At 40.2% G+C, this 27,528-nt stretch overlaps 1 protein-coding gene across 3 annotated transcripts; it reads right to left on the reverse strand.

Annotated features, from left to right (window-relative positions):
* Positions 1 to 241: 241 nt before the first annotated feature.
* Positions 242 to 27,413, reverse strand: man2b1 (mannosidase, alpha, class 2B, member 1). Of its 3 annotated transcripts, XM_051945086.1 has the most exons (23): positions 27,257 to 27,375; positions 26,913 to 27,015; positions 23,233 to 23,406; positions 22,957 to 23,150; positions 21,395 to 21,527; positions 21,137 to 21,282; positions 18,471 to 18,670; positions 18,243 to 18,363; positions 17,033 to 17,111; positions 16,738 to 16,847; positions 15,062 to 15,169; positions 13,815 to 13,931; positions 13,396 to 13,578; positions 10,085 to 10,182; positions 8,683 to 8,803; positions 6,973 to 7,091; positions 6,464 to 6,565; positions 6,198 to 6,285; positions 4,159 to 4,239; positions 3,834 to 4,058; positions 2,522 to 2,671; positions 2,300 to 2,402; positions 242 to 909 (listed from the first exon to the last, which is right to left on the reverse strand). In XM_051945086.1, the coding sequence occupies exons 1-23, from the start codon at positions 27,365 to 27,367 to the stop codon at positions 806 to 808; spliced, it is 2,970 nt and encodes a 989-aa protein (XP_051801046.1). In that variant the 5' UTR covers positions 27,368 to 27,375; the 3' UTR covers positions 242 to 805. The 3 variants fall into 3 exon arrangements, with proteins under 3 accessions (XP_051801046.1, XP_051801047.1, XP_051801048.1); XM_051945087.1 differs by lacking the exon at positions 26,913 to 27,015 and having other exon boundaries at positions 27,257 to 27,413; XM_051945088.1 differs by lacking the exons at positions 242 to 909; positions 2,300 to 2,402; positions 2,522 to 2,671; positions 3,834 to 4,058; positions 4,159 to 4,239 and adding an exon at positions 5,810 to 5,905.
* Between the last annotated feature and the right edge of the window lie 115 nt (positions 27,414 to 27,528).

Here is a 27,528-nt window from a genome sequence, read left to right on the forward strand (position 1 = left end):
ATTTTGGGCTGAGCTGCGTCTACATATGGCACTGCATTTGAAAAGTAACATCTTCTAACTTTTATCTCGCAGCATAAAGTCGCATTCCTGCTTCCAGACGTGCCGGAGAGAAGTCACAGATGATCGTGTCACCATGTCAGAAAAAGGTCTCCATCTGCTCTGATGTCAAACTATCCGAATTAAAACCTGCCTCAGCGTGACGAAGCCGAGGGTTTGTGACATGAACATACTAGCAACAAAGTAAGAATGATGGATTTTTTTATTAGCAGCTGCTTGATGATCAGTATAAAATCATTTTCAAAGTATATTAACATATCGGCAGAAACAAGAAGGTTACACTTATTGCACGTCAGGCAGTAAGAGTTGGCACAGATCAAGTATAAAAAAGGATTTTCTGTGTATCAAAAATGAATGTGCTGCAAAACAAACAATAAAAACTCCACAAAACTGTTTCTGGGTGTGCGGTTGGATGATGTTTTGTACATTCTGTGCATCTTAAGTGAGGCTCATGTGCAGACAGTCAGTCCTAAAAAAGCATCTCACAATCCAGTTTGCTTTCTGTTGCTGTAAAGTTAGAAATAACATGATCCTGATGTGATTCTGGAATCCCTGCTCAGGCTTGTCACTCACTCCTGCAGCATGAATGCAGCCTCTTATTTTTTATACACAGAACCCTTTTCGTCCTTTTTTTTTTAAATACGTGCACATTTCCAAACAGTCCTTATTGCTCAAATCAACTCAAGCAGGATGCCACACAAACTTCATTACACTGATAATTTGCTGTTCATCTGAAGCGTGTGATTGGCTATCTGAGGTGGACTCTGAGGAGGAAGGTTCGGATCTCCATGGGCCTCAAGGTCACCTCCCACGTGGAAGGGTCTTCAAATGTTTTCAGCAGGGGCTTCTCACCTGAAAAACAGCTACAGTGAGTAAAAATGACCAGAAATGGCACTTTTTCCCCCCAATAATTATCCAAAAGGCCCCTCACAGAAGATATAACCAGCCAGAGGAGTCTTAGTAAGGCACTAAAATAGCCCGTAGTTTACGATGAATCCATGCACCATAACAATGCATTTATGACTCATTATACTACACCGTCTGCTTAATCAGGCGCCTGCAGGGAGACGGCCTGAACCCTTAGGTTGGCTGTAATGGAGAGCTGATTACCACCACTGCAGATTTAAAGGCGTCAGTGGATTTCTCTTTTAAATCTACAGTTTAACACGAGCGGACAACTTCCAGCCAAGCGCTCCATCAGTGACTGGCAGGCGGCCGGAGCTGGTGAGCTGCCAGGCGAGACAAGTTCTCCAACATATGGCTGCCTGCTGGTCATCTGTGGTGATTTGTCAGCTGGATTCAAAGCACAGAATCTCTTCTGATCCCCTTCAGCAGGAGGCTAAAGGCCGGAGTTAGAAGTCGCTTCGGGAGCTCAGCTGGTCTTTGAAACGCAGCCAGGTGATGTATCCGGACAATCAGCAGCGATGCAGAGTTTTGGAATGAAATCATTAAAACTGCGTCAGAAAATACAGAAAAGAATATTTTCACAAGAGACCTGAACCCACTGAACACAAATCTAGTTTAAACGCTTCATTCTTCTTGCCAAAGCTGCTGGGAAATGTGCATTTTTGGGATTGGAAGTCTGAATCCCCTCCCTCACACAGAAAATGAGTTTATCTTAAAACTCCCAAACCTTTTATTTACACTTAAAGGTTTTTTGGTTTAAAGCGAAGTGCAGAAAAGGAAACCAAATACACATTTTGGGTTTGTTTTTTCTTTTATCCTTTCACTTCATTTACTTTTGCTGTATTTTTCACCATTTTTTTTTTTGATTGTGTTCTTCCTGCTATACTTTCGCCAATAAAACATCAATTTTGCCCACAAGATGCTGCATGTGGTACCTGATAACACGCTTATATTAACATATTACTGATGAGCAGATTCAGATACAAAAATACATATGCGTATTTTAAAAATAACACTTTAGATTGAGAAATATATATAATAGCTCTAAAAATATTTTTCTTTTTACAAATACTTCTGTTTCTTCAGCAAACAAAGCCACATTATTGGGAAAAATTCAGATTAAAATCAGCAACTATGTGACCAAGTAAATATGTCAACAATGTTTGGGATCTGACCGCTTGTTTTTGATGCTTGGTTGAGCATTTGTCTTGTACTTCAGCCGTCTTCTAACCCTGCTGCAAGCTTTTAAACCGGTCTCTCCTTGCACTCATTAAAAACAACAGCACGTTTCAGAGCTTCTACAAGGAACTTAATGATGGATTTGAGCGTCCTGTACCTTTCTGAGGTGTCCAGTCAAAGCGCTTCATCTCGTCTTTCCACTGATTGGCCGACAGGTTTAGCTCAGACACGCCCAGAACATCCAGAGTGGAAAACAGCTTCTGCAAGCACAGAAAAGATACGGTTAAGAAGATAAACACTTTAAGCTCATACCAGGAAATGACTGGATAAAGCCATCAAACTGGCTGGAGCAGCTGTAGCGTGCATTTGAACGCCTCACCTGCAGGTTGACGGTGACGGGTCGCGAGTTCACTTTGCTCTCCCAGCTCTGGAACTGATGCTCCAGCCTCAGCAGCACCGAGTCTTTGTCCCACTGACTGAGTGTCAGGAGGTGGACAGCAGGGGGCAGCGCAGCCTGAAGCCCTGAGAACTGCACAAAGAGAGACCACCAATTCATTGTGAGCCCGGTCGGACGTGCCACTCGGTCCGTTCACAGCCCGTTCCATTTTGATTGATCTGTTTGCGTGGCGTATTTTGATCACCTTCTCTGTGTAATTACCATGAACAGGTTAATATTATGTTCAGCTAATTGCCGGCTCTGAAAACATGTCAGTGCAAGCTGGAGCTAAAGGCAACTCAGCTCCCCGGAGATTCAGTAAAATGATGCCTGAATATGCAAATAAATACACAACAGGAGAGAAAAGGGACGGAACCAGCAGCTGAACAGGAGTTCATGCACAGGACAGATGGAGACAAGGACTGAAACAGACAGTAGACGGTCACAAATGCTGCCTTTAGTGTCTATAATCCAGATCACAGCAGCAAACCAAACTATTCTTCAACCATAAACAGTTTAAAGATGCCCCGTGGCGTCTTTACACGCCGTGTTGCTGTCATGGATGCATTTGTAAAGCTGATTTTTTGTGTACCATCAATCACTCGTCGTCTTTCCTGTTTTTCCTGGAACATTTGAATGAATGTGTGTCCACAACAAGCACCAAACAAACAAAAAAGATGCACACTCACACAAGAAAAGCTCCACAGCACTTCCAGAATCCACAAAAGAGCTTCAAGTTACCTCAATTTCATGTTAGCCGGTGCAGCTTTTTTCTTGATTAATCACGATAATCAAATGCCAGTGCTAGTAGCAGCTTTCAAATGGGTGTTTTTGTGTTTTACATTCTTTTGGTCTGCTACGAATAATGAATTAATCATTGCAGTTCTACTGGGTTTCAGGTCTCAAAAAGGTCTGCACACTTCTAGGCTTCAAAAACGTGATTTTATTTTATTTTTAAAGGCATGTTTCGCTCTAAAAGATCAAAACATCGCAGCTGCTTTATTTGTAGCGCAGCACCTTGAAAACATTTGTTTGGATATGCTCATATTTGTGACCTCTCTCTACTATTTTTAGTATTTTATAAACATATGTAGACGCCATTTGTGAAGCAAATACAAACTAGGAAGCAGAATTTAAATTTCTATCGCTATTCTTAAATACTTGACTTGTACAAACAACTAAAGCATATGTTTTTTCCCTCCTCCTTGCCAAGGCTGCACACAACCTAACAGTTGCTGACGCTGAGTCGACTCACCTCCAGTCGAGTGTTTGGGTTCAGATCTCCATCGGTAAACGTCAGAAGGGGCTGTAGCACGACTTCCTGGGCCAGGGGACGGTGTGCGTCGGCGGCGTGGGGTGGGCGATCCAGAGAAAGCAGCAGGCGGCCACGGACCACAAGACCCTCAGGGAAGATGTCCGAGGTCTCGTTGAGAGGCTCAGCAACGCCGCGGACGTCATCGTACAGCAGCCGGCGGTGGAGCTGAGGCCGAGCAGAGAAACGGCATTAAAGCGAGCAGAGCGTTCACGGGCCGTACGGGTTTGTGTCCCAACACGCTGACGGGCGAATTTATGCGTCTCACCATGATCTCCAGAGAACCGTTGCGGATGCTGCCTCCTCCTTGAGAGCGATCCGTCACCACGGTCAGCTGGTCCACGTCATCCTGAAGACACACAAACACACAATGAACCAGGAGGAGGTACACACTTTACACCCCAGGGTCACACAGGCCGCCTGGATGGTTTTATTTGGGATGTAAAAGAGTCAACCTCAGCTTTCAATATCTGACAAACTATGACTTTAGACAATGCAACAATAGTTTAAAGTGGGGAAAAAAACTGACTTGGATTTTTCAGGATTTTACTAAATTAGGAAATGGAATTGAACAAAATATTAGACAACAAAAATGCAAAATATGAACTATAATAAATACTTCCAAAGTTTTCTATTTTTACTTGTAAAAAGCGGTGCTGCAACCCGTGGGATTTGTGATGGACGTCGTTGCACGCGATTCCTTTAACATACCATAATACCCCGTAAAGTGCATCTTCTCTTCTTTTAGGACCAGATTGAATTTTCTCTCCGGTGCAAATGGTTGAGCGGTTACGGTAGTTTAACCCTCCTGTTGTCCTCATTTACGGGTACCGAAAAATATCGTTTCCTTGTCTGGAAAAAATCCAAAAATTCAGCAAAAACAATTCCCCAAATTTCTGAAAATTTGCAAAATCTTTAGGAAGAAAATTCCAATAATTCCTTAGAATTTCCCTTAAAAGTTTTATTTAAAAAAAAAAAATCCCCTAAATGTGGAAAGATAACTGTAAATATTTTCAAAAAATGAGTAAAAATCTTCCCAAAAAATATCTAAAATGATTACAGATATATCAGTAAAACTTCTATTTTTTTCAAGAACATTCTCAAAAAAAAAAAATCCAGAGAATTTCGTTGGACTTTGATTGTTTTTTTTGTGAATGTTCTTGATGAAACATTTTTAACATTTCTTTTTTTCCCCACCAAAAAACGCTCTGAGGTTTCCCAAAAAAGTTGAAAATGTGGACATCAGAAGTTTCACTGTGAAAATTTATATATTTTCCCACATTTTCAAACTTTAAAGCGGGTCAGGACGACAAGGGTTAAAGAGCGCTCGATAAACGGGAGCAGCGCCGCTCCCGTGGGGTTTACAGGGTTAAAGTCTCTCTCTAGTCACTGGTTTAACCTCCAACAACTCATCTCAGTTTCATCTACCTTTCTCTACTCCTCGTTCAAACTCACAAACTAACTTGTGGCTCTGCTGAAACACAAAGGCAGCTTGTACGATTGGAGTGAGTCCGCCATACATCTTAGAACACTGAAGATACACCAAGCACTTAACCAAACTAGAAAAGCACTTGGAGAGCGCCTACCTCCGCCAGGCCATCTGTCTGTCCGTCTGTCTGTTAACAGCATAACTCAAAAAGTCATGGACGGATTGTATTGAGTTTCAACAGTTTGTGCAGAAAGCATAACATGCATGCACAGTGTAACAGCACAGTGTTTTGCATGCGGCGCCGCTGCACGCACGTACCGTTGCGCGCGACGGTACCGTACGCGTCGCCGCCGCTTCGTTTCATCGGTCCCGACTCGCCCAGGAAGCCCGAACCTGCCGCGGGGGATTCGGCCGTCGCCTGGGATCGTTGCAGCGACCTCTGTCTGTACAATTGAGAGATGGCCGGCGGCCGCCTGGCGGCCATATCTCAATTGTCCTTCGACCTTCAAAACATTCCTGGATCCAGACGGTGATTCAGATCACCTCCAAAATCTAATTGATTCTTACTCGTGCTCTTCCGGACATCCTGTAAAAATTTGGTGAAAATCCGTCCATGACTTTTTGAGTTATGCTGTTAACAGACAAACACACACACAGACGGACAGACAAACAAACTCCGGTGATTACATATCCTCCTGGCGGAGGTAATAAACGAACGAAGAAAACAGCCCACTAGAACGCTTTTTGCTCTCATCTTCCCCAAGAGAGAGACAAAAAACATTACACTTTAAATAATCCAAAGAATTTAGACTTTCATTTGGAATGCTTCTTTCCTACAGGTCAGTAATCATTCCCTCATTTAGAAAGAAAACACACACCTTAATAAAAGCACGAGAGTTGACTGGGTAGTAGTTTCCAGCGACGGGCTCGGACTGTCTCAGCTGCCAGGTGGGCCGGAAGTCTTTCCTGTTGAGGGAAAAAATAAAGATAAAATACACTGAGCTACATGAGTGTCCTTATGGCATTTCCTCTGATTATTAATCAAAACACAAAACTTAAAATGGTTTTACCAGTAGTTATATTTTAAACAACACTGCATCTAACCTCCACCAGATTTTCAAACGGTAACATTTACGTTGCTTACTTCCTCTGCAGTATTTCTCTGCCGTTGGAATCTGTGTAGAAATATTCACCGGTTTGGATGCTGGTGTCCAGACGAGTGATCACCTCCTTGCCCAGGCTGTCACTGAGCAACAAAGAGAGGAAGAGTGAGATGAAGCGATGCGTTTAATCTAGGGCTGGACCCGAATATCCCGAATACCCGGATATTCGTATCCGGATACGTTTCCTACCACCATCCGAATGGCCGGGTGGCTGCTGACTCTGACGTCACGCTTCACTTTGTTGCATAAACACAAGACAAGATGCTGAAGACCTCCGCTGTTTGGGAATTCTTCAGTTTAACTGAAGACAAAACGATGGCTAAATTTGGACCCGGGAGACCAGACGAACGGATCCGACGGACGTTACGGGGCGGAACGAATAGTCGTCTTTAATAGGGCCCGAATATTCGGAGGCCAGAAACCACTGTTCGGGCCAGCCCTAGTTTAATCCATAACAGTCAAAATCAATCAGACGTAGAACCAGACTCACTCTATGGGCACCGGTCCGACGGTCCACTCCAGCTCCAGAGCTCTGCTGTCGGCATACAGACGAACCACCTGAGACACCCACGGAGAAAACCACTGCCTCACCTCCTGCACCACTGAGCCCTGGGGTTGAAGGGAGTAGAACGGAAAATTATTAACATAATATAATCAGATTTTAGCAAGGTAACTATTGAAAGCAGCAATTTAAAATATTTGTTCATGTTTCAAGCATCTTTCTGACACACACAAGTGCCAATTAACGGATCTGAAGTTAAACTAGCTCGTCATTCTCAGTGTCACAGCCGACACAAACAGATGTGACACGGCAGCCTGTTGTTCATTTATGAGCTTGTCAAAATAAAGCTACGTAATTACCGACATGTCGTGTTTTAATTAAACATTTAAAGAAGTCAGGGTTGTTGATTTAAGAGTGACATGAAGAAAGCAGAAAAGCACGTGGAGGGCTGCTCATTCCCACATATTGCACTGTCAGAAATGGAGCATTTTATTATTATTGATGATCAGAAATCACTATAAAAGGTGGCCATTTGATATAGATGTAGCCACAAAGAAAATGAGCCAAACGCAGGCGTGTGGTAACCCCTCATTTACCAAAAAATATTGTTTCCTTGTCTGAAAAAAAAAAATCCAAAAATTCACCGAAAATTTGCAAAACCTTCAGAAAGAAAATTCCAATAATTCCTTCAAAATTTCCCTTAAAAGTTTTATTTTAAAAAAAAAAACTAAATTTGGCAAGAAAATTGTTGTAAATATTTTCAAAAAATGACTAAAAATCTTCCTAAAAATATCAAAAGTGATTCTATGTAGATCAGTAAAATTTGTAATATTTTCTTTAAGAACATTCACATAAAAATCAACCAAAATCCAGCAAATTTTGTTGGATTTTGGTTGATTTTTATGTGAATGTTCTTCAGAAAAAATTTTTTTTTTCTCCTACCAAAAACTATTCACAGATTTCCCAAAAATGCTGAAAATGTGGACATCAGAAGTGTCACTGTGAAAATATAGCTTTTTTTCCCCCCACATTTTTAAAGTTTAAAACGAGTCAACATGGACACAGGACAACACGAGGGTTAAACATGCGTACGTTATGTACACATATCAAACCGTATGACCTATATATGTGTAAACGACTCTTATAAAGGCCTGTTGATCAATTCATCCCTTTTTGCAAGGCTTTGTTTTGCTAGTCTAAAATAACCGTTCCCTCCATGCATTTATTTTGAAGGAACATTTTTTTTCCAATATATTTTTGGCAGCACTCCCGTGGCACAGGAAGTGTTTATCTAGGAAGCAGTTTCTTGACATGACGAAGACTCTGCCAAAAAGTCCAAAAATTCATGTACGGAAAACTCGGAAACAACCCCACAATTTAATCAGTTATTTCTTGTATCATTTCCGACAGGGAAGTCAGTCGTGGGATCGCAATCATGCCGCTGATGTAGCGTTCACGTGTTGTCATGGTTACAGTGATGCCATGCCGCTATCTCGTAATGATACAGAAATCTTAAACGAAGCCGTGGATCCAGACTATAAGCCACATCACTGCTAAAATCTAATCACTTGGTCCTCGTGTCATTTCTGACCTTCCCTCAAAGTTTCATCCAAATCCGTCAGTCTGTTTTTGAGTAATGTTGCTGACAGACGGATTCACAGACAAACGTACGCCAATCGTTGCTGCTTCTCTCTGTACCTGAATGCTCTCTGTCTTGGCTGTGCTGCTGATGATGAACGGGGTAGAGGAGTTGGGTCTGAAGATGTAGGCTCCAGAGGGCTGGATGCTCAGAAAGTTGTTACCGGCGCTGGCATTGTACCTGGAAGGAAGGAAAGAAGGAAGGAAGGCAAGATGGAAAGAAGGAAGGAAAGAAGGAAGGAAGGAAAGAAGGAAGGAAGAAAGAAGGAAGGAAGGAGACAAAGATGGAAAGAAGGAAGGAAGAAAAGAAAGAAAGATGGAAAGAAGGAAGGAAGGAAAGAAGGAAGGAGAGAAGGAAGGAAAGAAGGAAGGAGAGAAGGAAGGAAGGAGAGAAGGATGGAAAGAAGGAAGGAAGGAAAGAAGGAAGGAAAGAAAGAAGGAAGGAGAGAAGGAAGGAAAGAAGGAAGGAGAGAAGGAAGGAAGGAGAGAAGGATGGAAAGAAGGAAGGAAGGAAAGAAAGAAGGAAGGAAAGGAGGAAGGAAGGAGAGAAGGAAGGAAGGAAGAAGGAGAGAAGGAAGGAAGGAAGGAAAGAAGGAAAGAAAGAAGGAAGGAAAGGAGGAAGGAAGGGAAGAAGGAAGGAAGGAAGGAAGGAAGGAAAGAAGGAAGGAAGAAGGAAGGAAGGAAGGAGAGAAGGAAGGAGAGAAGGAAGGAAGGAGACAAAGATGGAAAGAAGGAAGGAAGAAAAGAAAGAAAGATGGAAAGAAGGAAGGAAAGTAGGAAGGAAAGAAAGAAGGAAAGAAGGAAGGAGAGAAGGAAGGAAGGAAGAAGGAGAGAAGGAAGGAAGGAAAGAAGGAACGAAGGAAGGAAGGAAAGAAGGAAGGAGAGAAGGAAGGAAGGAGAGAAGGAAGGAAGGAGAGAAGGATGAAAGGAGAGAAGGATGAAAGGAGAGAAGGATGAAAGGAGAGAAGGATGGAAAGAAGGAAGGAAGGAAAGAAAGAAAGATGGAAAGAAGGAAGGAAGGAAAGAAGGAAGGAAAGAAGGAAGGAGAGAAGGAAGGAAGGAGAGAAGGAAGGAAGGAGAGAAGGAAGGAAGGAAGAAGGAGAGAAGGAAGGAAAGAAAGAAGGAACGAAGGAAGGAAGGAAAGAAGGAAAGAAAGAAGGAAGGAAAGGAGGAAGGAAGGAAAGAAGGAAGGAAGGAAAGAAGGAAGGAAGGAAAGAAGGAAAGAAGGAACGAAGGAAAGAAGGAAGGAAATAAGGAAGGAAATAAGGAAGGAAATAAGGAAGGAAAGAAGGAAGGAAGGAAGGAAGGAAGAAAGAAAGGAAGGAAAGAAGGAAGAAAATAAGGAAGGAAAGAAGGAAGTAAGTAAGACATGCACGTGTCTCGGCTCAGGTTCAGTGTGTTTACTTTCTGTAATTTAGAATCTTATTGTTTTTTTGTTGGTTTTTTGTTTTTTTACACTCACCAATAGAAATTCTGTGCGAGTTTAATGCTCTGTTGGGTCTCCAGGTTGCTCAGGCTGCTCAGAAGGCCAGTGTCAGGGTCAAAGGTCACTTTTAGGAACTGGAACACAAAGACACGCAAAGTTTTCAAAGAGGAACACAAATCAAACAATCACGATCTGCCTTTCTGTTTCTGGTTTTGTTTTTCACACTTAAAATTTTTCATTTTCTTGTCCATAAACTAATATCCAACATGAGGCCCGTGGGCCAAAACCGGTCCTCCAGAGGGTCCAATCCGGTCCTCAAAGTGTAAAAATTCCAGAGAAGACATTAACTGCAGATTATAAATTATTAAAACTATAAATTTAGAATAGTTTCTGTGACAAGTTGTTTTGATCATAAAACACTAGATTTCTCATTGTTCTGTTGTAGTTTTGTCTCATTTTTGTGATATTTTGTCCTGTTCTGATTGTTTTTTTTGTCAATTTTGACTTACTTTTGTTGTTCGTTTCATGTTTTTGCTGTTTTGTTTCTCATTTGTCATTTTGAGTTTCCTTTTTCACTTCGCTTGTGTTTTTTGTCGTTTTGTCAATCTGTGTTTTGCTTTATTTGTTTGGTTTTGGGGTTTTTTGTCTCATTTGTGTCATTTGTGTAATTTTTGTCTTGTGTTTGTAATTTTTTGACAACATTTTTTGTCTTTTTGTGTCTCATTTTTGTAATACGTTGTCTTGTTCTTATTGTTTTATGTCTTTTTTGTCAGATTTGCTGTTCGTTTCTTGTTTTTGTCATTTTGTTTCTCGTCTTTGTCGTTTTGTGTTTACTTTTTGTCCTGCTCGTGTTTTTTGTTTTATTGTCATTTTTTGTTTTGCTTTATTCATTATGTGTGTTGTTTTTGTTGTTTTGTTTCTATTTTGTCTCGTCATCTGTGTAATTTTCTGTCTTGTTTTGTCTGTTTTTTGAGGCTTTGTAACTTTTTCATCTAATTTTTTTTGTGATTTAGTTTCATGTCGTTTGTCCTTTTGCACTTTTTGTTTCTTGCTTTTGTCGTTTTGTCTCATTTGTGTAATTTTGCATTTCATTTTTGCAATTTTTGTCTCGTTTTTGTCTATTTTTACCGCCTGGAAAAACTGCGTTTTCCGGAAGGTATTGTTTTCAGCTGCATGGTCTTGCTTGCTTGTTTGTGTGCTTGTTTGTAACAATTTGGTTTCCGTGCGATACACACGTGGACAAAATTGTTGGTACCCCTCAGTTAAAGAAGGAAAAACCCACAATTCTCACTGAAATCACTTGAAACTCACAAAAGTAACAATAAATAAAAATTTATTGAAAATTAAATAATCAAAATCAGCCATCACTTTTGAATTGTTGATTAACATAATTATTTAAAAAAACAAACTAATGAAATAGGGCTGGACAAAAATGATGGTACCCATAACTTAATATTTTGTTGCACAACCTTTTGAGGCAATCACTGCAATTAAACGATTTCTGTATTTGTCAATGAGCGTTCTGCAGCTGTCAACAGGTATTTTGGCCCACTCCTCATGAGCAAACAGCTCCAGTTGTCTCAGGTTTGATGGGTGTCTTCTCCAAATGGCATGTTTCAGCTCCTTCCACATATGTTCAATGGGATTCAGATCTGGGCTCATAGAAGGCCACTTTAGAATAGTCCAACGCTTTTCTCTCAGCCATTCTTGGGTGTTTTTGGCTGTGTGTTTTGGATCGTTGTCCTGTTGGAAGACCCATGACCTGCGACTGAGACCAAGCTTTCTGACACTAGGCAGCACATTTCTCTCCAGAATGCCTTGATAGTCTTCAGATTTCATCGTACCTTGCACACTTTCAAGACACCCTGTGCCAGATGCAGCAAAGCAGCCCCAAAACATTACTGAGCCTCCTCCATGTTTCACCGTAGGGACAGTGTTCTTTTCTTCGTATGCTTGGTTTTTGAGTCTATGAACATAGAGTTGATGTGCCTTACCAAAAAGCTCCAGTTTGGTCTCATCTGTCCAAAGGACATTCTCCCAGAAGCTTTGTGGCTTGTCAACATGCATTTTTGCAAATTCCAGTCTGGCTTTTTTATGAGTTTTTTTCAGCAGTGGTGTCCTCCTCGGTCGTCTCCCATGAAGTCCACTTTGGCTCAAACAACGACGAATGGTGCGATCTGACACTGATGTACCTTGGCCTTGGAGTTCACCTTTAATTTCTTTGGAGGTTGCTCTGGGCTCTTTGGATACAATTCCAACGATCCGTCTCTTCAATTTGTCATCAATTTTCCTCTTGCGGCCACGTCCAGGGAGGTTGGCTACTGTCCCGTGGGTCTTGAACTTCTGAATAATATGAGCCACTGTTGTCACAGGAACTTCAAGCTGTTTAGAGATGGTCTTATAGCCTTTACCTTTAAGATGTTTGTCTATCATTTTTTTTCGGATGTCCTGGGACAATTCTCTCCTTCGCTTTCTGTTGTCCATGTTCAGTGTGGTACACACCTTTTCACCAAACAGCAGGGTGACTACTTGTCTCCCTTTAAATAGGCAGACTGACTGATTATGAGTTTGGAAACACCTGTGATGTCAATTAAATGACACACCTGAGTTAATCATGTCACTCTGGTCAAATAGTTTTCAATCTTTTATAGAGGTACCATCATTTTTGTCCAGGCCTGTTTCATTAGTTTGTTTTTTTAAATAATTATGTTAATCAACAATTCAAAAGTAATGGCTGTTTTTGATTATTTAATTTTCAATAAATTTTTATTTATTGTTACTTTTGTGAGTTTCAAGTGATTTCAGTGAGAATTGTGGGTTTTTCCTTCTTTAACTGAGGGGTACCAACAATTTTGTCCACGTGTGTAACTCCATAAAATACTGATGTAGCCTCACCATATTTGGTACACAGGTGTACCATAATAAGACACAGGTCAAGTGCGCATTTGGTGACCGTGACCTAATTTTCAAGGTCACAGGGGTCATCTTTGTCGCTGGGCGGTCCAAGTTTGGCAAAACTTCTTGTCGTCATTTTGTAACTTTTTAAATCAAATTTTGTCTTTGTTTTGTTTTGTTTTATGTCCCGTCTCATTTTTTTTCTTGCTTTTTTGGTCTCATTATTGTCGTTTTGTGTCTTATTCTTGTAATATTTCGTCTTGTTTTGTCTTTTTTTGTTTGACTTTTGTCATTTTGATCACAAAGTAAAATATATCATTCAGTTCCTGATACCTGCAACTAAAACTTTTGGGACTTTTTGTCGAAACAATGAGTTGTAATGGCTGAACGACGCCCTGAGCTAAAATGACTTTGCCATCCCTGATCTTATGATCCTACTGATATGTTCAGACCTTGTTCTGGATCACTGTGGGGGTGCGATGCTGTGTGGAGGCGGGACGAGATCCATCCTGAAGCAGGGACACAGAGTAGGTGCTGTAGCCCAGAGGAGGAGCTTGAACCTGGAACACCAGCTCGTTGACGGCGAAGCCTCGGTTCCTCCTCACGTCCTGTGTGGCTTTGGACACTGGAACCACCTTCAACACAGACACAGAGGAGCTGGTAACTGGTTCTGTCTTTTTACATTCACATTATTACATAAACAGTGTACAAAAATATCAGTCCTTAAAGGGAATAAAAGACAACAACTTAGGCAGAGTGGCCAGAGGACTAGATATGTTAAAAACACAGGCTCATGAAGGCTAATCATCCACTGCAGCACCTTGTACCGTCTGCATCGCGTGTCACCATCTGACCTCACAACTGTACTGACCTGGCAGTCCACAGGTTTGCCGTTAGCATCCGATACGGTGTACGCTGTTCCGTTAACCGGCAACCTGACGGGCCAAGTGACGGGCCGAGCGAGAGGGTTGTACACACTGACTGAGAACTGAAAGAGAGCGACAGACAGAGAGACTAATGAGGGGCTGAGCATCGTTCAAGTGTAAAACAATCCTAATTAAGACCAATAGGTTTGTCTGTATTTACGCAGCATGTATTGTAACGTAGCTACAGTGCATTTTTTCAGGTCATACACTGGAAAAAATGCCCCTCTCAAAACAAGAAAAAATAATAATTTCAAGGAACTTTTACCTTGAAATAAGTGAAAAATCTGCCAATAGAACAAGTGAAAAATGGCTAAAAATAAGATATGATATTTAGAACATTGAGATCTTAAAATTAGCTGGAAAAATTTATTTTAATCTATATTTTACCAGGATTGTCAAGATTAGGTGCCTTAACCCTCCTGCTGTCCTCATTTACAGCACCCAAAAATATTGTTTCCTTTTCTGAAAAAATCCAAAAATGCATAAAAATTTGCAAAATCTTCAGGAAGAATATTCCTTAAAAGTTTCCCTGAAAAGTTTTATTTTAAAAAAATCTAAAAATTGCAAATATTTTCAAAAAATGAATAAAAATCTTCCAAAAAAAATCCTAAAAATATCTAAAGTTCTAATATTTTCTTTAAGAACATTCAGGGGGAAAAAAAACAACCAAAATTAAATTTTGGTTGATTTTTGTCTGAATGTTCTTCAAGAAATTTTTTTTTTTAACATTTCGTTTTGTCCCACCAAAAAATGCTCAAAAATTTCCCAAAAATGTTGAAAATGTGGAAGTTTTCACTGCGAAAATATTTTTTTTCCACATTTTTACACTTTAAAACGGGTCAATAAGACCTTCAGGATGACACGAGGGTTAAAACAAGATAATTTCCAGATTGTTTGACTTAAGATATCTAAGATGCATTCTCTTAAAACAAGTCCATCTGCTGAAATGTCTCTTTAAAGTGAATTTATCTTAACTCGAGTGGGATGAGATATTCTGACTAAAAATAAGACAAACAGACTTGGTAAGATTTGGAGTTTTGGCAGTGTTGTATTTCAAACAACCTGGCAGCATCAAGAAAACATAAATAAATCAATCAACTCGTTTACTCTGGGGGTGAGAAGTGCTTTTCAGGTCACAGTGCTCTGAATCAGATTCATGCTTATTCTGTGTGAGAGTGTGTTTTTGCTTCACCTTTTTGCTGGATGCAGTGAGAGGACACACACTGATGTTGAGGTTATCACAGTAGATTCGCTGAGAGGACGAGCCGCTGAGAGCAGCCAGGCTGTTACTGACCAGGACCTGGCAGGGAAGTGAAAGAGAAGCTACGAAGTTACAGGCATGTGACAAATTAAAAGAAAAAAAATATCACATTTAAAGTGTCCTAAGGTAAGTAAAGTGTCCCACCGGAACAGCTTCAGTCTCTGGAACTCTACCAGAAGGTTAAAACATTATTTTCCAAAAGATATTTCCTCATTTGGTATTTGGATGATGGACAAAAGTGACCATTCCTTCTACAGCAGGAGTGTCAAACTCATCTTAGCTCAGGTTCCACATTCAGACCAATTTGATTTCAAGTGGTCCGGACCAGTAAAATCACAGCTGAACAACCTATAAATAACGATGAATTTTTTTCCTGTGTTTTAGTGCAAAATAGCACATTCTGAAAATGCTCACATTTAAGGAATCATCTTTTTACAAAACATTATGAACAAACTGAAATTTCTGAAGAAAATTAAATTCAATTTCAACAACATTCAGCCTCAGTTTATCCTTTACACATTAAATCATCCAGATCACAGTGGATCTACAAAGAAACAACATTTATTCATCTGTATTTTTAGTATCTGGAGGTGAATGATATGGTATTTTACTTTAAAAAAGTCCAAAAACAACAAAAACAAGACAAGATATTATAAAAATGAGATACAAAATGACAAAACATGAGACAAACGACAAGAAATTACAAGAGCGTGAAACAAAATGACAAAAATGAAGCACAAAACAACAATTAAAGAAATACACAAAATGACAATAATGAGGCAAAAAACACAAGAGAGACAAAAAGGAAACAAAGTGACAAAAACAGGAAACAAAACGACAAAAACGTGAGACAAATGGTGAAAATCAGACAAAACAACAGGAAGAAGACAAAATATTACAAAAATGAGACATAAAAAGACAAAAGAACAATGAGCAATCCAGTATTTTACTTTATGGAAAACAATTATGGTCTGGGAATGATTAGAAACTTACAGTTTTACTAATTTACAATTTGCAGTTAATGTCTTCTCTGTAATTTTTACACTTCACAAAGTCATCTCGTGGGCCGGATGGGACCCCCTGAAGGGCCAATTTTGGCCTGTGGGTCGCATGTTTGACACCCCTGTTCTAATGGGAAAAGCGGCATATTCTAATGGCACCCAAATTATGCCCCGTTGTGTCGGCTGAAGAACTTGAAAACGTTACAGCCATTGTGCATATTTACAGCTGTTTATTATGGAGTCATAGGAGTGCCACATCAAAATATAAATAAAATATAAAATATAAAAATGAAAATATAAAGAGAAATAAATAAATAAATAAATGTGGAAATATAAAGCGAAATAAATAAATAAATAAATCTGGAAATATAAAGCGAAATAAATAAATAAATAAATCTGGAAATATAAAGATACATAGATAAGATACATAGATTTATTTATTTAGATTTTGATGTGGCACTCCTGTGACTCCATACTTTATGGACTTCTATTGAGAAATATTTTCAACCAAACATAAAAAAAAAACATGGAAATAGTTCACATTTCCATAGACGTAAATATTATTTTGTAAACATAAAGGTAAACTCTTGCGAGGCTTTGGAATACCTGACAGTGCTGCCAGCCGTCAGCGAGCTTCCTGGCGTAGTCGTTGGCCACGTGCTGCTTCTCTGTGCCCGACACGGCGTCGTGGTGCTGAGCCACAGCCATTGCTTTCTCTGTTAAAAAAAAACAAAAAAAACATACACAAACAAGGAGTCTGTCTGTTTTTTCAATAGGACTGATTAACAGGAACATAGTAATTACACTTAAATGTCTGGCGTCATTTTCTTTACGCAGTGTTTTTAATTTTATGATGGAGGCACCACATAGCTTCAGTAAAACAATAAAAAACAAATCTCACTCAGGGTCTGGCTGTCACCCTCCCCAAAGGGTCCCTTCCTGGAAACTGGACCACCCAGCACCTCCAGCTGGTCACAGGTCTGTGAATGAAACAAAGCCACACCGTTACAGAACCCGACTACCCGCCTTGAAATGCCAACATCCCATCTGAGCGGACAAACAGGTTGAGAAACAGAGCCCTGAACTCAAAACACCTGAACGTCACTGATGCTGCTTACGTGCAGCTTCCTGAGCATATTTGTTCTATTTTATTGGTTTTTATTTCATTTCAGTTACCTCCAATATTGTATATATCTGGCCTCCTGTGCATATGTTGTCAATGTTTTTAACAATGTCTTGTTAACCACGCCTGACGAATGTCAGCGGGGTTACTGCATTCAGTGCGGTATCTGGCTGGGTAAGTATGTATGTATGTGGCTATGTCCGGTCCGATATCTCTGCAACTGCTGAAGTCAGGATAATCAAACTTGGCACTGAAGATCAGTCTAAGGTCCCCTGCTCAGTTGTGGAATTACAGGTCAGCAGATCAAGTAGGAAGGGATATACGTAGGATGATCAAAATTGATACATATTGCATCATTTGTATAGGAAGGACAGGGTTTTCACCAGTAGAGGGCGTGGTTCTGCCCTCTACTGAGGGCTCGTCTAGTTTTATATGTACATTTTATTTTATTGTATGATGACAATGAAGATATTCCATTCTATAACTTTACAACAAACAGAAGTTATTCATTCAGCGTAATGTTGTGAATGCTTCTAAAGTAACTTGCCATATGTGATGTGAATTTTGGATTTGACTCTTCGTACCTTAAAAATCACCAGTGTGTTTAAAATGCATGTATCCGTTTAAAAATAATAATAATTAAATCACTGTAATTATAACATTATCAGAGCCAGATGGTCTTTGTGTGACATCATGTTCCTTTTTGGAAATTAATCCAACTTTAAGAAAACATTGAACCAGATTCTGGAACAAATTCTGCACTTATCAATGCAACTCATAGACACGTGATGAAAATGTAAGCGGCAAAATATCTTTTTTCCCAGTTATTTACAGCATTATAACTTGTCTTGTAGCTTTATATAACAGTGTCTTACAGCTTTGGAGTTGTCTGTTTACTTGTAGCCAAGGCTGTGCCGTTTCTACAGAGGCACTGGACTTTAAGTTGCGGTAAAAAACCACCCTACAGTGAGTAAAAATCTCAGCCCACCTGCAGGTTGCTGTTGCTGATCCTCTCATAACGTTTCAACGCCGGCCGGCTCGTGAAGTAGCCGGTCCAGAAATCGTGAGCACTGTCCGCATAAGGGAAGAAATCATCCGTCTTCAAAGCCCTGGGCAGAACAGAGGACGAGGTCAACATCAGAACACACAAGACAGGTCTGTAGACAGTAATTCTGTGACACTATTAGCCCAAAAACAAGTTTCAAGCTCATGCTACCAGGTGAGGTTAGCTCGGTGCAGCTCCTGGAGGTAACAGGAAGGAGTGGAATAGAGCACGTTGACTTTGCTGCCGTTCGACTGCAGACCGTTGACGTAGCGGATCAGCTTGTCCAGGTTCTTGTACCACAGGTTGGCGTTCTCGTACTGGAAGTCTGAGCCCATGGTCATGATGATGTGGTTGGTTTTATACACCAAAGCCTGAGAGGGAGAAAGAATGAACGCTTACAAAAGACCAGAAAGAGAATGGTCTGTTGTGAGCCTGCTTTTGAATCCTTGAGTATAAATATGAGATGTCAGATATATTGATAAGAAAACTGACTTTTTAGTACGTTGTGTGGACCACTCTTAATTTTGTATTCGTTTGCCTCACAGTAGGGCTGGGCGATACGGCAAAAAAAAAAAAAAAAATCTCGATTTTTTTTTTAGTCATCTTGGACGATTACGATTTTAATAGATTTTTGTTGTTTCTCTGCGGTCTGTTTGCTATGGCTAGTGCTAGCCATGCCGCACTCCCGTAGCTGCAGCACTCTTCCCATTCTTTAGGATGCCTCTGTCCGAGGTGCTGAAAGAGGTTAGTTGTGCTGCTTCTTTTCGTTTTCACAGTACTTTTGCAAACCTTGCACATGACTGTAGTTTGCTCTGCGTCAGTCTTATCAAAGCCGAACCACTTCCATATAATCGATGTAACATGAGGCCCTTTTCTCGCGACCAACTCTTCGTCTGCTGTTCTGTCCGCCATGACGGGGGGGTGAGTGTTTTGGTGGAAGGAGATGAGAGGCGGAAGCAAACGCCAGTGCACAAGTCGTGAAAGGCAGAAGAAGAATCTGTATTGGTATATATTTAAGCTCGCCTCGATTTTACGATTTGGCAAATTTTCAAATCGTCAGGTTTTAAAAAGGCGAATTCATCGAATTAATTTGATTTATCGCCCAGCCCTACCTCTCAGTAGGATAGTGGTAAAAGGAGTGACGGATACTCTCTCAAGACAGCTTTTTGTGCGCCATCATGAGATACTTCTGCGCAAAAGAGCAACGTAACAAGTTAGAATGACTGACATCAACATGAAGCTGCCCAAATATATGCCAACATCAGCTACAGAATGGCTGCGTATGCTATGAATTTCTGAGAGTGGTCACGTTCATGCTAGTGGATGACGATCAGTAGGCTGTTCTGGAAGCAGCTACTGTGTGAGCAATTATGCACTGAAAGGAGCACTTTTCTTCTTCACCGGATCAGTCGGTCTGCCCCTACCTGCACTCACACTGCCTGACGTGCAAAACAATCCAATTACCCGCTCCTGTGTTCCAAAGACGACGCGGTCTATGGCTCATTATTTCAGAAAACAAAACGAGGAGAGAGAGCAAGAGGCTGAGGAGAGGGAGAGCTCACGGGAGGTCCTGACTCGGAGAACGCTGATGATGGCAGACGGGGGCAGGAAGATAGAAAAACTACTACTTTCTATCCCAACAGCTCACTCAGTAATCATGGTTACAGCACGAGGGGAATGCTACAATGCTAACACAGGTTTAGCTTGAAACTCTAAATCTGCAAGACAACATTAAGAAACAACGTCTGCAGAGAACCGAGCATCATCTATAACACAGAGCCCCTCCTCACTTCTTAGTGGGTAACAGAGGAGAATAAAATAGTCATTAAGTTTATCACTGCGTACAACAAAACAGTCATTTCCTTTCATAAAATTCTAACCGCACACTGATGAAGAGGAATGGGTTGAACGTAAATCCTGAGCTCACTTTATGGGAGTGATGCAAGACAATCTCTGGGAGAGGGAAGCTGAGAAAACACAGACATGCTGTTACACCTAATAGATGATCAAAAAAGGCAATGATTCGGGTACGGATAAACCATGAGCTGCTACGATCAGCTGAGACGTTTTAAAGGGTTTGTCTCAAGCCCTGATTAGAAACAGATGCACATCTTTCCTCAGTCAGAAACTAGATTGTTTTCTAATATCGGCAGAATTCTGTTATTTCATTTCATTTGTGATAAAAACCTTCTTTTTATATTAAATCTGTAAAAGACGCTGGTTTAAGTAAAGTGAGCCATTGGATGATAATTTTTTCACGCTGTTATTTTTCGCTAAGCTGTGATGAGTTTATAGAAAGATGCACGATTTTTGCTTATATATAATAAGTTACATTGCACAGAACATCGAGTCCATCCTGCAGTGGAATTAACATGTGTCTGCTTTTATTGTGAAGTCTAACTGGCTGGTGCTATTAACCTTGTAAGACCCAAATACAGAAAAAAAATGAGCAGATAAATAAATAAAATGACCAAAAGAAATAAAATAACACACTAAATAAATAAAAAAATAGACAAATAAATAAATATAGATAAATAAAAAAACAAAAATTGATGTATTTTTGCAACGGTGGGTTTTACCGGGTTAAATCTAATGCTTCCTTAATGTTTACATTCACTTGGCAAAGCAAAAAAAACTACTCTGATGTGTACAGTATGCCATATTTATTTCCATGGAACATTTTCAAACAAAGCTTTTATTCTGAAAGGTGTCCTCTGTTGTCTGAGTTGATATTTAATTTCAAAGCCTTTATTGGCTGATGCTTACGATGATGCTGACATTATAGTGCATTCCTGGCTTATAAATAGATGAGCGAGGGGTGTGAATGCGAGTCAAACCTGATTTTCGGCGATGGCAACGAAGCGCTTCACCACGTCATCGACATTATAGTCTTCCAGATCAGGGTCGTCTCTGATTGGGGGGTCATTGCAGGACTGGTCCCAGCAGAAGCCCTCAGGGGGGTTGTATCCGTTGGGAAGGATTCCTGTTTGTGAAGGAAGCGGAGATTAAAAATAAAATCATTCATGTTATTTACTCAAAGCGGGGCCTGGTGCTGAATGCTGAAGTGTCCCAGCATGCAAAGCGTTTGTTGTTACCAGTAAAGAGGTCAGCCACCGGTGGGGTGAGACTGTCAGAGGCTCTCCACAGAAGCTCCTGCTCCTTCGCCATCATCCTGCGATCTCGGTCCTGGTAGTCCAGACGACCGAAGAAGAAGCCATCGTATCCCATCTGCAGCGACACACACAGGTAATGGTTTGAGCATGTTTTACTGCAAAACTGCATTTCTGTCCCATACATTGTGCCTTATAATGCTGTATTGTAGAGAAAAATATACATTTTCTGTTTGATGGACATCCCCAGAGGTCCTGCCTCCATGCCCTGCTGGATCAGAGGAGTTTTAGTAGAATAAAGCAGACATATCGCCATATTACCAGCCAGGCTGGTGACGTCATATCCCTTATGACTTTAACTGCAACAAGGATTATTCTGCTCTGCTAGAAGAAGCAATCTCCCCTGTTACGGGCGTTGCTGTATTTGGGGTTTCACCTCGTCCTCTGAGTGCTTGTGTGCTGTGTGAATGTGTGGTGTGTGTGTGCATGTCCTGTCACTCTCAGGCTGATGACAATCCGTTTCACCTGGAGCTGGAGTAATTATGAGCAGCTGCTGCACGAGAGCCAGCCAATCCGGTGCCACGGTGGACCAGCATAAAGACGCCAGCCAGCCTGAGGACGAGGAGCTCGCCGCTGTAACCAGCCCTGCTCCTGTGCCTTCGATCAGTGGAAACTCTGCTAGAACTTGGAACTCTGTTGTACTTTAGAACTCTGTTAGGCTTCGGCATTCCGTTAACTCTTTTGACACCTTGTGGATTTGGAGGCACTAGTTTTTCGTTGGTTTTGTCACACACAGTTAGTGTTAGGATTTATATTTGGATTTTGCGTCGACATAACTCTACTTCAGAGTCTCTTTTTGTTGACGTTTGTATTTCATTTTTACATTTATTAATTGTTGCCTCTTTTTTGTTCATTATTGTACCTTTTATTTTATATACATTAAAATCTTTAACGCAGAATTCCATCTGGGCGTATTATGTTGCCATCCTTACCCACACAACGAGCCGGGGTCGTAACATCCCCGTAAATTTACAAGATGTATAAGGGACACTGTGTACTTTCTGAAACTACAGAAAATTAAACATACACTCAGAAAAACAAAACAATATTTCATAAAGACCTGTACTATCGAGATTTAAGTATACCTTCTACGGACCAGGATGAAGAGGATAATAATGAATAATGTTTTTTTTTAATTGTTTTGAATTATTTCTTTCTTTCTTGATTGATTGATTTCTATTCTAAATTATTATTATGGTTCTCACTGATCATCGTTTGGTGTTTTTTTCCTGTTTATTTAGTTTTTTCTTCTTTCTCTATCTTCCTATACTTCCGTATATTTTGCTTTGTCAATTCTTTTTATTATTCTTATGATTCAATATATAATATACATATTTCATATGAGGAGGTTCACTACTGACTATCTCAGGACTTTGCGCATGTATATTCTCTATATCTGTATACTTCACATGAGTCCGTGGATATTCTGTCTGTTAAAGAACAATAGAATAAAGTAGACCAACACAGTATTAGGCAAGCAAAGCTACCTGTGCAAACATGGAGGCGTGTTCACGAGCGTGGCCGAAGGGGTCGATGTGCCAGGCGACGCGAGGACGACCACAAGCTCCAAAAGTCTCGTTGAGGAACCTCAGACCGATGGTCATCTGGTCAATGACGGCGCTGTAGTGGGTGGTGGCCTCGTCGCTCATACACCAGCCGCCGTTTACAAACTCCAGACGCCCTGGAGGAAGAAGAAGAGTTCAGTCAGGAAGCAGCGAAGGCCTCCCAGTGTCACCGCAGCTGTACAGGACGAGTTCATGTACCTTCGTTAACCAGCTGTTTGACCGTCTGCTGCATGCCCGAGTCCTGCCGCTTCCACCAGCGGTAGAAGAAGGCCGTCTCCACGTAGATAAACCTCCTGTCTGGATTCTTCAACAGCTGATCCACCACCGAGTCCAGGATGTACTGAACCCCCGCATGCTGGATGTCATTACGATCTAAGCACGAAACATACAAACTGAGCACTTTACTTTGTAATGGAGGAATCAGAACTTCAAGAAGTTACGAGGATTTAGTCTCTGCAGTAAAAACCTAAAGTTGTGTCGCAGTTTTCCTTCTATATTTATACTTAATCACCATTTCTGAACCTTTTTTCGTTGGGAGAACACTTGTATAAAGAAGCTTTCATGACAACAAAATTGTTTTCTAAATTCTAATCCCTGTGCACTGGAAAAAAATCAAAATCTTACCAAGTCTGTCTTATTTTTAGTCAGAATGTCTCATCCCACCTGATTTCCGATAAATTCACTCAACAAGTGACATTTCAGCAGATAGAGGGACTTTTTTTTAAGACAACGCATCTTAAATAGCTTGTCAAGTCAAACAATCTTAAAATGATCTTGTTTATATTCACAGTGAAAACTTCTACATTTTTAAATTTGTTGGGAAATATTCGAACATTTTTGGTGAAAAAAAGAAATGCGAAAAAAATGTTTCTTTAAGAACATTCAGAAAAAAAAAAAAAAAAATCAATCAAAATCCAGCGAATTTCACTGGATTTTTCCTGAATGTTCTTAAAGAAAATATTTGAAGTTTTACCGATATATATGTAATCACTTTAGATATTTTTAGGATTTTCTTGGAAGATTTTTATTCATTTTTAAAAAATATTTACAATTTTCATTTTTTTATTTTTTAAGTTTATTTATTTTTTAAGTTTTATTTCTTGCCAAATGTGGGGATTTTTTTTAAATAAAACTTGTAAGAAATTTTCTTCCTGAAGGTTTCGCAATTTTTTATAAATTTGGGGAATTTTTGCTGAATTTTTGGATTTTTTTCAGACAAGGAAACAATATTTTTCAGTGCCGTAAATGAGGACAACTAGAGATTTAAGACACCTAAGCTTGACAATCCTGGTAAAATAGAGCTTAAAATAAGTTTTTCTAGCTAATTTTAAGATCTCAATATTCTAAAGAAATCTTACCAAGCCATTTCCACTTGTTCCATTTGTGGATTTTTTTCACTTATTTCAAAGTAAAAGTTCCTTGGAATAAGTTTTTTTCTTGTTTTGTGAGGGGCATTTTTTGCAGTGTGCAAACAACAGTTGTACTGTATAGCAAAATATAATGAAGGAAAAGGTGGATTCATGCAGTATCACACAGATACTGGCTACACAATAACAAGCCACCAGCAGCACAGATGACCTCTGCTCACATATCAATGAAGAACCGATGACAGTCACCTGCACGTTCACGCTAGGCATAAAAAACATGTGATTCCAAGATCTGCAAGCTGGTCACTCAGTAGCACTAAAGCTATAAAACTGTTACTGCTAGTGAAGACCACTGACGGAAAACAGTTCTGCTGATTCAACGAGACAAACTGTTGACCTGCAAATCTTTATGCAACACGGCTAAAATTCAGAAGATTAAGTTAAACTGGGACAGCTGCATTTTCTATGAAGACAAAACGAGTTCTTCAGGTTTCACGGGCAAAATATAAAACACATTTTGTTTTTAATAACGTCTTCATTGTTTTTGTCAAAAGGAACACAGCAACACTGCTCAGTTACAGTATTTGTTTAAGCATCAGATGAGGTGGCCAATGTCTAAATGGCTATAATGTACGTCACAGTATAACTGCAGACTGCTGCAGCTTTTATTGCATGGCATCCCCTAGTGTTCCTGTCTATCCTCAGTGGAGCCATCTAATGAGGGACAAAAATCTAGCAGTTTTAAGCATTAGATTAAAAAAAAAAAAACATCCATTTCTCATCAAGAAGCTGTTCAGCATTTTCTAGATTATACTTCCGTAAGCCTGGACACATCACAAGTTAAATAAGCACACAGTGTCACCATGTCATGAAACTGCAGCGTACCGCCAACAACCTCAAACACAAGAATTCTGACTATCTCACAAAACAATCCAAGAAACCAGTTCTGTCAGCTTGCAGTGTGGGACTTCCTGTATCGCTTCATCATGCTTCTTCTTCAGAATCTTTTTCTTATGTGAACACGTCTGGCTGAAGTTCTCCAATACTGCAACTTTCCGTCGTGCAGTGCGGAGTAATTTTACAGTGTTTGAGCAGAGCTGTAGCTGCAGCAAACGGCGAAGGGGAGGCGCAGACATTTTAAAGGAAGCAGTCGTGTGGAGTTACGTCTAAGCCATTTTATTATGATCAGTTTATTTAAAAAGGGACCATTTACAATATTAAACATAAATGTTTCCATTTGATGCATTGTACCAGAGTTAGATCTAAGCCAATTTTCATCTGCAGTCCCTCAGCAGGTCACAATAAAAACATCACAATATTACAAAGTTATAATAAAAAGTAGATGACACAGTGAAACAAAATATTCCACACACACACTCTCTTAAAAGCACAGACACTCACACAAAAATGCCAATTAAAAGAACATTGCTAGACTAAAATACATGACAGTGAATCAAAACATTACACACACACACACACACGTACACACAGTCACACATAAATGACAATTAAAAAGACATTAATGGTTGCAGTTCTGAGTGCTCTTAAGCAGGGTTTTCAGTTTGTTTTTAAAAACTGCTGATAGAACTTCAGGTCTTAATGTCATCAGGCAGAGCATTCCACTGAGCCGTAGCTTTTACTGAAAAAGATGACTGTCCAAAGGTGGTGCGTCGAAAAGGTATTGCACAGTCAGTGGTGGAAGATATCCTTGTGGATTTAACAGATTGTGCCGAGCGATACTGAACGAACTGTTGCAGCGGAGGAGGGGCCAAACCATTTAAAATTTTAAAGACAAGACACGTATTTGAAAACAACTTAAAATTTTCAAAACTCAGAAGACGATGCTTATCTAAAAGACGATGCTTGTCTATTTCAAGACAGGAAAGGATGAGATTCCTGAAAAAAATCTAAATATGTAGAACTTTCTACACAGAGATGAGTTTTAAGAGATTTTACCAATGACACGCGAGATACAAAAAGACTTCATGAGATTTTTAGTCGGCAGCATTACAGCATTGTTGTTTTAAAAAGGAGGATGCCTGGTAGTAAAACAAGGCTTCAATAAAACTGATTCAGAGGGATCAATACATTGAACCTGAAACAACAGACAATCAACACACAACCTCTTTTCAATATCCTGTCCACCTTCACCTCGTATGTATAGAATATTTGCACTACTTCACTTTGACTTATAAATTTATTTTGCTCATATCTACCCATCTATATATCTGTGTGTATATATGTATACATACATATTTATTGTGTGTTTTTATTTCGTTATTCTTAATGTTTCCGTCTGGAACAGCTGCACAATGCATTTCATGGCACTTTATACTATTTATAACTGCGTTTGTGATAAATAAAAGTCTTGAATCTTCAGTACAAATGTAAGCGGAAACATAAAGCAGATATGTGCATTTTCTTCGGGTGCATTACAGAGAATACAGATTACATGAGAACAGTTGGGAAGTACCGTAAAGTAAATACAGTACTGGTGTCTGTGTGTCTGACCTCCATAGAAGTACTGGTCCACAGTCTTGAGCCAGCCCACGTCGTCATGTGTGTGAGGGACCAGGTGGACATTCAGCATGTCGGGTTTGGTGGCATGACATGACTGCACACACACACAAATACACACTCCATGAACACATACACGACACTGCTCTATTGTTAAGGACAACACTAAAAAATAACAAGTATACGCAGAAATAATCCCTCTTTCAGTCTCCAGGACAGTAACTTCCTCGTTGTTAGAAGTGAAAGTAGCTGCAGCAGCTTTGGCTACTTGCTGCTGTTCTGTTTTACTCATAAACCGAAGCACAAAACTGTAAACAAAGTGTAAAAGCAGCAAAAACCTCGTATCCGCAGGTGACCGTGTCTTTTCTCTCCTGGCCGAGAGGAAAACTTAAAACCCCACCGAGGACAAACAGGAGAGAAACAGCCAGCTTCTGCGCCCCGGCCGCCATGTTGGAAAACAACCCGCAAATCATATGACATGTGTTTATATCAGCTGGGCTCACGTGACAATAATTCCGCTGGGTGGAAACCACATGGACGTGGACGCCATGGGGAGTTCACAGCCCTCAGCTCGGACTGTCAGGCACCACAGAACAGGCAAGGAGGACTG

The sequence above is a fragment of the Acanthochromis polyacanthus genome, chromosome 3, assembly GCF_021347895.1.
Source record: "Acanthochromis polyacanthus isolate Apoly-LR-REF ecotype Palm Island chromosome 3, KAUST_Apoly_ChrSc, whole genome shotgun sequence".
Lineage (NCBI taxonomy): Eukaryota > Metazoa > Chordata > Actinopteri > Pomacentridae > Acanthochromis > Acanthochromis polyacanthus.